Source organism: Denticeps clupeoides, chromosome 7, assembly GCF_900700375.1.
Source record: "Denticeps clupeoides chromosome 7, fDenClu1.1, whole genome shotgun sequence".
Taxonomy (NCBI): domain Eukaryota; kingdom Metazoa; phylum Chordata; class Actinopteri; order Clupeiformes; family Denticipitidae; genus Denticeps; species Denticeps clupeoides.
Window position 1 is genome coordinate 21,095,481 of NC_041713.1, and position 11,058 is coordinate 21,106,538.

Here is an 11,058-nt window from a genome sequence, read left to right on the forward strand (position 1 = left end):
TTTTTATATATATTATATCTATTGTTTGGCCAATTTATTAAAATACCTCAGAAAAAGTGGTATTGTCTTACATTCAGGTTTCCAATCAAAAAAGGAATACCAGATGTCCTCAAAGATAATATTTTGTAAAAAAAATATTGTTATTTATCCCCCAAAAATTAAAATGCACATTTGGCACAATTAGATGAATATATAAATGAAAATACACGACATTGATTTAATTATTTCACACACAGGTAGAGCACATTTTGCCCATTGCCCAGATGTTGTGTAATGGTGACACCAGTACACCAAAACAGGTTAACATGGGTCATGGGTCATGGGAATGACAAGTATTCATGATGCAGAAGCAGGAAATTAAAGATCAAATGAAACCGGAGGAGCAAGTTTATAACCTGTACAATTGAATAACCACAGGGAGCCTGGGAGAGTGTGATTGATGGCCATTTCTATATGCTCATGAATACATGCTCTGTGTGATGCCAGGTCTTTCTCCCTCACATTGAAGTCTTTTCAATAACATCCAGAATAATTATAGTCTACGGTGATTTGATGTATAATTTTAAGAAAAACATTTAAACAGCTTAAACCAATCATTGTACCCAGGGGCCTCTGGGCTCACACAGTTGCACCTGATGAATGAGCCCTGATCACTCCCAGCTAACGCTGATTGAGCACGAGTGATCAGGAATCATTAAAACTGCACCAGGCTGCACCAGTGATGGGGTGAGCTGTTCACCAACACGCATCATATAGCCGCTTCATCGAGCTCTTCAGGGTGCCGTTCGACCAGCCTGAACAGAGACATTTGGTCTGACACGCCTTCATAACATCTGACCAGGAAACGACAGCGAAAGAGAGACGATTTGAGGAAGCTGGCTATGCGAGGCAAGATGGTGTCTGGGAGACACCTACCAGCAACTGGAAACCCACCCCGAGAAAAGGTGACATGTTATTGAGGTTCCAGCAGGGACGTGCTGGACGAGCCTGCAAGTCTCCAGAAAAGTTCCCCCTGACATCAGAAGCTGTATAGTCTGGGAAAACCTTCCAGTTGGGAGCAGAGGGGAACGCCACCTGAGGGTCTGGGTCCTACAGCGCCAGAGAGGACCAACAGAGCGAACAGCCCGGGGACCCTGCGCCGCCTTCCCCTCGTCCCCCCTGGTCTTCGCTTGGTCGGCTCGGATCAGTTGCACCTGATGAATGAGTCCTGATCACTCGCATCTGACACTGATTGAGCACGAGTGATCAGGACTCATTAAATCCAGGCTGCACCAGTGATGGGGAGGGCTGTCAGGTTGACAAGAGGGCAGCAGAGACACAGAACCCGGACCGACACACTCTCAAAGACCAGAGGGGATATTCTTATATATTCTTATAACTGCCTCATTATCAGACAGAGGAATCTGCTGAAACCGCTGCCTAACGGGGACATCCTCAACCAATGGGATTTCATGCGCCAGAAGGTCAGTGCACTCTAGGTCTCCCTCATGAGTGGAAAAGATATCACCATGTTTCTTTCCCCATTCTTGCTCTGAAAGGCCATCTAACTCCAAAGACCCAATCAACTCCAGTATAAAACGAGGCACTTACCCCTTACCTTAACAATCCTACGTGGGCATCCCTCAGGCTGACCCCGGGCCTGGTGATGGCCTTGTAAGGCCTGCTGAATCTGGCTCGGTGCCTGCTGAACTGGGGACTGTTCGAAGAAAGAGGAACCATACTGCCTGAACAATTCATCATAACAAGCATGAATAATGTTCATGCCCAACATCCCCCGGTGAAAAAAACCACAGGCCCCACCCCAGAGTCCCCAGGGAGTGAAACTACATGCTTCACATTAATTACAGTAAATAATAACCATCACCCCTCAATTCATAATGAATTCAGATTTTACAATACAGATTCCATATTTAGTTTTTGACCTCCTTTGCTGATCACCATCAGATAGCCCTGCCTCGCCACAATTCCTTGCATAATGCCCTGGCTACATATGACTAATCTATTCGGATTAGGCGGACTTTCTGCAAAAGAAACATATTTTCGTTGAGATGGTTAAGCTGATCTTGTTGACTTTTCATCGTCTCCCTTAAATCTGCGAACCCCACCCCAGTGGGTATGGCCAACATCTGGGTAGCACAAAAAGAGGGGACCAGAAGACCATGAGTCCTTGTGGTGGTGCAGAGTGTCTGGCAGATATGCTCAATCTTCCCTGGGAAGTTGGCAAGTCTTCAGCGGTTAGAGAAGATGGGGGAGTTGGAGGGTTCAAATAGAGATGAATCCTCAGGCAACCATTTATAACAATGACACAAGTGCAAACAACTGGGGATCTTGGAATGAAGACATCAACAGCTTGTCCAGCTCTCACTTCAGCAGATGATGAGAGGCAACAGTAGAGCAGAAGAATTTCTTCAGATGGTGGCAGATGGGTGTTTCCAGCTAGAAGTTGTTTTACAACCCCAAATCAGAAAAAGTTGGGACAGGGTGGAAAATGTGAATAAAAAAATAATAAAGCAGTACTTGATCCATTTCCCTTAACTTTTATTTCATTGCAAGACATTATGAAGACAAGATAATTCATTTTTTAGTCAAAATCATTTGATTTGTAAATAAATATCCATCCTTGCCATTCAGGCTTGCAACACATTCCAAAAAAAGGTGGGATGGGGCCAATTCAGGGGTAGTAATGATATAATAATAACTAAATAATGATGTGATTTGAAACTGGCGATGTTTACAGGTGATTCTTAATGTAGAGGTAATTCAGGAAGTCCTTGGAAGAAACACCAGCTCACGCCAAACACACCATACAGTGCAGCACCGATGAAGTGTTCTCTTTATTTTAACAGCAGGTTCTGTAGACAATAATGCCACATACAATGATCAGCATGTCTGTTGCGCTCTTGTGTTGTACAGTTCACATGTACTCTCCAAGCAGTGTAATTACTGCAAGCCACGGCACCATAGAAATACATTGACTTCATTTTTTAAAATATTATTTTTTACAATTCACATTTGAAATGGTCAAGGAATATTCATTTGGAAATCTGTCACCTTTGTAAAATCTTTTTCTTTTTAGTTTAGCACTTCTTAACAACAGGCGGCCAAGTGTATAAGACCAGAAATGTGTGCCAAGAGGGACGAGTGCACATGGGTCTTGTAAATATTCGACTGTTGTTATGTGTTCCATGTTGGTTGAGGTATGTATGTAAGGAGTGTTTACTTTTAGTGTGTGTGTGTGTGTGTGTGTGTGTGTGTGTGTGTGTGTGATAAGGGGTAAAAAGTGCTGCATTCCCATTTCCACTTGACATTGAATAGTAGGGGTTGGCTAGTGGCTTGACCTGCTGGCTTATGTGCAAAAAAAAAAAAGTAATAAACAGTAATAACAAGATTTCTTTGTTTCAGTTAATAAAGCTGCAGTAAGAATTCATTGGTGCTCACACCACTCACTCAAGCAAAGTTAGCTCTGAACTCTAATACAGTTTTACTAACATCATTTGTAGTGGAAAAAAATGAATGTTATGGCTGAAGTAGCGAAAAACCAGCTCAAGACACTAATTCAAGTCTTATGTCTTTATTGTACATGTTGTATATTATACTGGTTGGTAGGAGAGCTCCCCTTCTGGTGCTACTGCAGTGATACAGTTGCCTCCAAAAACTGAACAGACTTTTTGTGGAAACATCCTGCAACACACAGTCAGAAATAAAATTAGACCTGATAAAAAACAGTAGGAAGAGTTGTGGGAAGGACAGGACAGGACAGGTACCTTTTATCTCCTCCTCCTTCTGGCCGTCTGGCTGGTGATCTTGTGGGGCAAAGGACAGTAGAAAAATGAACTATGACCATGAAGAAGAGGAAATAAAATCTGCTCGTTCAGTACTAGGCCTGGGATGATGCATCAACGTCATCGATTGCATAGACATAAAAATACGTTGATGCAAAATATTCCCACCGATACAAGGCGCCGGCGCCAGTCAGTAGGAGCAATGCGAGTTATTACGAAATGTTGTCCCCGTCCCAGACAGTATAATTCTGTTTTATCCTAGTGCACCACATGCAGAGTAAATTTAAGAAAAAACAATAAACTTTACACTGTTCAAATCAACAACCCAGCACTCACAAAAAAATCTGTCCTTCTGTGAAGGAGCTAAAAGAATTTTCAGAATGACAGGATGTGTACCTGTTCGTTTTAGTCATGTTGTTCTGGTGAGTGGTTCTCAGTCCCAATCTGCATCTCCTCCTCCTTCTGGTCTGCAGGGTTGAGTGGTTGGTTGGTTTGCTCTTCTTCACATTCAATGAACAAAATTTAAAAAGTCACAAAATGACCTAGACCACAAGAAACTAGATTGTATTTCTATTATTTACCTGTTAGTTTTAGTCAGCAGGCCAAATGCCACCCCATGTTGCTCTGGTGAGTGGTTCTCAGTTCCAATCTGCATCTCCTCCTCCTTCTGGTCTGCAGGGTTGAGTGGTTGGTTGGTTGGTTGGTTGGTTTGCTTGTGGGGGAAAGGACAACAAAGAAAAAAATTATGGCCGTACGAAGTCCTGCTGAGATCAGATTTTGGATGTTCTCTTCTTCACTGTCAATGAACAAACTCTACAAAGTCACAAAATGACCTAGACCACAAGAAACTAGATTGTATTTCTATTATTTACCTTTTAGTTTTAGTCAGCAAGCCAAATGCCACCCCATGTTGCTCTGGTGAGTGGTTCTCAGTTCCAATCTGCATCTCCTCCTCCTGGTCCTCCAGGATGACCGTCAGACATGAAAAACAAAGAAACTACACGCTTCGCATTAATAACAGTAAATTATATTCATAATTCATAACGAATTCATATTTTACAATACTGATTCCATATTTCCATTCCTTATTCTCCGTAGATTCCTCTGAGAAGGTTGGGAAAATGCTGACTCCTCTGGTTCAGACCACTCAGAATCTTCAGAATTCTCATCTATATGAATCCTTTCATTTATATGAAAAAAAAAACAGATCAGGGTTGTCAGGGTATTTGCGAATAGAGTGAACCTGGTTAATTACAGTCCTCCAGTGGTGTGTGTGTGTGTGTGTGTGTGTGCGTATGTAATGGAGAAAATCATTCACAGAAATACATCAATCTTGAGAACAGACACACACACCCAAGGGGCTAGTGAATCTGAAAGTGAAGTGATTGTCATTCTAATGAATTAGAATTCATTTGAAATGTGTCTTCTGAATTTAACCATCCCCCTTAGTGAGCAGTAGGCAGCTGGGGAGCAGTGTGTAGGGACTGTTCTTTGCTCTGTGGCACTTTGGCGGTTCGGGATTTGAACCGACAACCTGATTAGTGGTCCGCTTCCATACCCGCTAGGTCACCACTGTCCCTATCTACAGATGGTCCAAATTTCTTAAGTAAACAGTGTATGCAATGTTAATGTAAAGTGTGTATAAGTCTATGTGTTTGTGTTTATGAGTGTGTTTACCGGGGCTGGTTCATGATGTCGGTGGGAACATCGGCGTGAGTGACTTCAACAGCGCTGCAGGGTTACCTTTGTAGAGGTCAAAAAGGGACCCTCCACCACAGAACTCCATGGCGATGATGAGGGTGTGACCCCTAAAGAAAAACATCCAGTCAGTCCCATGATCACAAGGTTTTAAAAACACAAACTCTCAAGGTGTGGACAGCAACTCTGGATGCTCTGTTGTGTTGATCTTATGCAGGTATTAAAAGTCCCTGCCCCACCCCACCCTCTAGGCTTCTCACTGTAAAAGTCCACCAAAGTAGGACTTAAGGTGCCTAGTCTTGTATTCTAAAGCTGCCACAAAGGTGCTGAAAGACATGCCTGAATGAAGCTCAGGTTCTTCGTAGTTTCTTGTGAGGAGGTTGGCAAAATGCTGGCTCCTCCGGTTCGGACTCTTCAGAATCCTCAGAAACTTCAGAATCCTCAGAGTCCTCAGAATCATCAGAATCTTCAGACTCCTCAGAATCTTGAGAGTCCTCAGAATCATCAGACTCTTCAGAATCATCAGAATCTTCAGAATCTTCAGACTCCTCAGAATCTTGAGAGTCCTCAGAATCATCAGACTCTTCAGAATCATCAGAGTCCTCAGAATCTTGAGAGTCCTCAGAATCATCAGACTCTTCAGAATCATCAGAATCTTCAGAATCTTCAGACTCCTCAGAGTCCTCAGAATCTTGAGAGTCCTCAGAATCATCAGACTCTTCAGAATCATCAGAGTCCTCAGAATCTTGAGAGTCCTCAGAATCATCAGACTCTTCAGAATCATCAGAATCTTCAGAATCTTCAGACTCCTCAGAGTCCTCAGAATCTTGAGAGTCCTCAGAATCATCAGACTCTTCAGAATCATCAGAGTCCTCAGAATCTTCAGATTCCTCAGTCTCCTCAGACTCCTCAACCTCCTCAGCCTCTTCTTCAAGACCTGACTGCTGGTTCCTATTCCTCATCATGGATTCCTGTGAACAGTCAAAGATCAGGTTAACTAACAATACACACAGAGACAATAATGGAAGCTGAATTTAAAACCAGCTGTACATCACTGAACAGTCACTTATTCTGTGTTCACAGTTCACCAAACTTCCCCTCTGAACACGTAGACTCAGGATTAGTGACTGGGTAATGAATGAGGTTATGGGGTGAGAAAGTGGGAGACCAACAGATTTACCTTGTAGAACTTCAGCCGAGGAATCATCAGACCAGGTTTCAGATGAGCTCCATTAACAAATGGATGCTGCGCACAGACACACACACACAAACACACACAGTGTGTTAGTACTGGTAGTAATTTATTTATACAAAAAAAAAAAGATTTTCAGGGTTGTCAGAGTATATGTGAATAGAGTTAGAATTTTGACTTGCGTTTCCTTACCAAAAGAAGCTCTTCAGCTGAAGGTCGCTTTCTAGGATCAACATTAAGAACCTGACAGATGAAGTCCTCAAATTTCCTAGACCTGAGAAGAGAACTGTATGGTTAATTACAGTCCTCCAGTGGTGTGTGCGTGTGTGTGTGTGTGTGTGTGTGTAATGAAGAAAATCATTCACCAATTTCTCTCCTCCTTCAGGCGTGAGATGAAGGAAGCAATCCTGAAAACACACAGAAAGAGAGAAATACATCAATCTTGAGAACACACACACACACACACACAAGCTGATAGTGAATCTGAAAGTGAAGTGATTGTCATTCTAATGCACAACAAGAAAAGCACACGGTGACGCAACGAAATGTGTCTTCTGCATTTAACCATCCCCTTTAGAGAACAGTGGGCAGCTGGGGAGCAGTGTGTAGGGATTGTGTAGGGATTGGCGGTTCGGGATTTGACCCGGCAACCTTCTGATTAGGGGTTCGCATCCATACCCGCCAGGTCACCACTGTCCCTATCTACAGATGGTCCAAATTTCTTAAGTAAACAGTGTATGCAAAGTTAATGTAAAGTGTGTATAAGTCTATGTGTTTGTGTTTATGAGTGTGTTTACCGGCGAGGGTTCATGAAGTCGGGGGGGTGTTCGGCTTGAGCGACTTCAATGGCCGTTATCCCCAGCGACCAAATGTCGCATTTCTCATTGTAGGGCATTTTGTTTTTGCCCCTGACGACTTCGGGGGCCATCCTGCATGAGAACAGATACACAGACAAGGGAGAAGTGAGCCCTGAGATACACACCACACAGACACAAAGATGAATATTTGGTTTTGAAAGGAACGTACCATTTGGAAGTTCCTGCTTTATTGAACAGGGCACCATGGTCTGACAATCTTGCCGCCAGACCCAGATCGCCTGGAGGAAGAGATGTTTAAACAATCACATTCACAATTTTTCTTCATCCACATATTCTAAACACCCTCAGCGCTGCTTCCTTGCGCTACACAGGAAGTGGTGGAAAAATTTGTTTCTATAAGTCAGTACTCACAGATCTTCACATCGCCGACATTGTTAACCAGGACATTCTGTCCCTGTAGACCAACACACAGACACTCTGAGGTTAGATATGATCGTACACTTGTAATATATGATATTCTGGGTACGTGTAGCATTAAATCAAACAGTGAAGAAGCCTTAAACGTTTTAGATACCTTTATGTCACGATGTATGATGCTCTTGGCATGCAGGTATTTCAGCCCCTAGTGGATGCAAAGAGGAAGTACATCACATATATATCTGAAAAAGTTTAGGCTTTTTTGTGTGTGTGAAAGTGGAGGAATAGATGAATAGATAGTAACCTGTAAGACCTCCCGGCAGACATAAGCCGTTTCATCCTTGTAAAATGGGTCACAATCTGTCCAGACAACAAAGCAAACATGAAATGCTGCTCTAAATACACAGGAGAAGAAAACTTGGATTGAACGGCGCTGCAGGGTTACCTTTGTAGAGCTCAAAGAGGGACCCTCCACCACAGAACTCCATGGCGATAATGATGGTGTGACGCCTAAAGAAAAAGATCCAGTCAGTCCCATGATCACAAGGTTTTAAAAACACAAACTCTCAAGGTGTGAACAGCAACTCTGGATGCTCTGTTGTGTTGATCTTATGCAGGTAACTCCCTGCCCCACCCCACCCCACCCTCCACGCTTCTTACTGCAAGTAGGTGCCATGAAACTTGGTCAGATTTTGATGGTTGCACTCCTTCAACAGGCGTATCTCTTTAAAGGGGTTGGTGGTAGCTGCAGAAAGACAGACAACACACATATTTAGGCAAAAATATAAGAACATGTAACCAAGTCACTGCACGTGAGAAATTTGATAAATTTCACATCACACACCTCAAGAACAACATATACACAAACTGAATGAAAAGCTCAGGTCAAAACTTTCAGCTGAACCACAAAAGTAATATTCTGTTGGGTCAGAGGTAAATACAAATTACACTTTCTGTCTTCCTCTCTCTCACACACACACACACACACACACACACACTCTAGGATCTCACCTCCAGGATCCCAGTACACATACTTCAAGGCTACAAGCTCATCAGAGTTGCGCTTCTGGGCCTGCAGAAAAAAGAGCAAAGAAAAGCATCAGCTGCTGTTCTACACACTCAAATTACAAAAGCAAAATGTCTATTCATGTCTACAGGCCACATCCACCATTAAAAAATATGGTCGTGGTGAGGCGGGGCAGAGCGAGGAGTGGGCCTTATAACACCATTCTATTTCAGGTGAAAAATCTTATTAAAGGCAAGTTGGGCAGATGTTTCATTAACCAGAGCACTTTGAAAGCAGAAAATACAAATTTTGTAAACTTGCATGGACCAAACACAGAGAATCAAATAAAAAAAAAATCTGTTCTTCCCTTTCAATATTAATGAGCATATTTTTAAAAGCAGGAGATTTTAATTGCACTTTTAACCTCAGCAAGGATAGATCTACAGGTACAAGCCATTTTATAAAATTATTGAATTTGATTGATATATGGAGAGAAATCACCCCACAGGCTAAACTCTCATTATTCACCAGTTTTTTCAGAAATATTACAGTATTTACTACTTTATAATATAATCAGACTACAAAATGCACAATTATGCCTATGATGCTAATATGACCTCACATCTTACACCTCGTTATTAAGAATAATGCTGCTTGACAGTAGAACATTGTGTTGCTCCAGAAGATTAAAGCAAAAGCAGATAGCAACGTGGCCACACCCACGCATTTATGAATTCGAATACTGGCTTGGACGTAGTGGATCTCTAAATTGACTTATTGTGATCTTAACCCTGGAAGAATTGCCGCCTTGCGCCCTGAGTCCCAGGATGAGCAAAGGCAGCCATGAACCTGAGTAACAGGACTTAGGATATTAAGAGTTTAAGAACTGAAATTGACAGAAAATGATAAAGAGGAGGTAATAAGTCAGAGTTACATTAAAAGAAAACATTTGTATAGATGTTATAAAGGAATAAGGGCCAGACATTTCTTTAATGAAAATAAAAAGAAAATAATGATCTCTTTAACATAGAAGAGCAGGTAAACAGAGAGAATCAGGCAGGAGCATTTACAGTTTACACATCTGGGAACTGGACAAACAGGTGGACATAATAAACTCAGACAAGACAAAACAGGGAAATGGCGCCACCTGGTGCACTAATGGCACCCTGGCGTTACAGTACACTTCCTAACTAAATAGAGTAGAATTCAATAATATTTATGCACCAGTAAGCCTAAAATAAACAAGAATTAAGCCTAATAAACAAGATTGTCCATCTCCTGTTAAGTTTAAAAAATGTAAAAAAAAAAAACTAAATACCTTGAAGACCTGCCCAAAACCACCGCTCCCGATACACTTCGAGATAGTAAAATCTCTATGGACTTCGCGCCCGAAATCCATGGTGCCCGATCTGGTCCTGACCATGCTCCAGATGTTGCTGATCCAGAAGATGACGATCCTGATTCTCTTCCTCTTCTTTCTTCTCTTCTCTAGATGGTGATCTAAACGCTTCACTAGCTGTGTCGCTCTGTATTGCTCGCTCTGCAGTTCGCTGTATGGCTCACTGTTTCACTCGCAAAGGCTCTGAGTAAGATAAAGAATAACACTACATTTTAATACCTGGGACTCTGGATGCTTGTGAATTTCAGTTAAATTAGCAACTAAGCTAAGCTAGTTGTTACCATGGCTACCAGTTTATTACCATGGCAACAAATAACATCAACAATGAAGCTCAACAACTGGCATCCAACATTTGATCATAAACACACATCGGTATACAATAATAAACATATTAAAATTAATTTTATGTTCATTCTGTGACGTTCAGTGAAGTTCAGTCAAGCAGGGTGACCGATCTAATCTTTTCCCCCGCCCCTTCCCCCCGACACACACACACACACACACACACACTTTAATTTTACAGTGCTAACAAAATGCAGAGTTGTAAAATAAAAATGTGTTAGAGCTACAGGAAACTCACTTAGCATTAAAATAGCATTAAAATGCGTCAGTAGTGGCAACGCAGAGTCTCCTCAGAAATTCCGTAACTAGCGTAGGACATTTCGTCACGGAGAATCCTTAAAATGCTATTTAACTTAAAACAATATCGGCGCCTCCTACACGATAAATTTTTTTTTCTGTGTAGA

General features: G+C 42.0%; 1 protein-coding gene across 1 annotated transcript; it reads right to left on the bottom strand.

Moving 5' to 3' along the window:
- Window positions 1-3,584: 3,584 nt before the first annotated feature.
- Window positions 3,585-10,560, bottom strand: LOC114794640 (serine/threonine-protein kinase dst1-like). Its single transcript, XM_028987328.1, has 19 exons — window positions 10,232-10,560; window positions 8,919-8,979; window positions 8,568-8,652; window positions 8,353-8,417; window positions 8,212-8,267; window positions 8,065-8,112; window positions 7,902-7,944; window positions 7,699-7,768; window positions 7,470-7,601; window positions 7,038-7,079; window positions 6,865-6,946; window positions 6,661-6,726; window positions 5,820-6,451; window positions 5,460-5,590; window positions 4,655-4,962; window positions 4,364-4,494; window positions 4,179-4,282; window positions 3,765-3,803; window positions 3,585-3,681 (listed from the first exon to the last, which is right to left on the bottom strand). Exons 1-13 carry the CDS (start codon window positions 10,334-10,336, stop codon window positions 5,831-5,833), a joined length of 1,476 nt encoding a protein of 491 aa, XP_028843161.1. The 5' UTR covers window positions 10,337-10,560; the 3' UTR covers window positions 3,585-3,681; window positions 3,765-3,803; window positions 4,179-4,282; window positions 4,364-4,494; window positions 4,655-4,962; window positions 5,460-5,590; window positions 5,820-5,830.
- Between the last annotated feature and the right edge of the window lie 498 nt (window positions 10,561-11,058).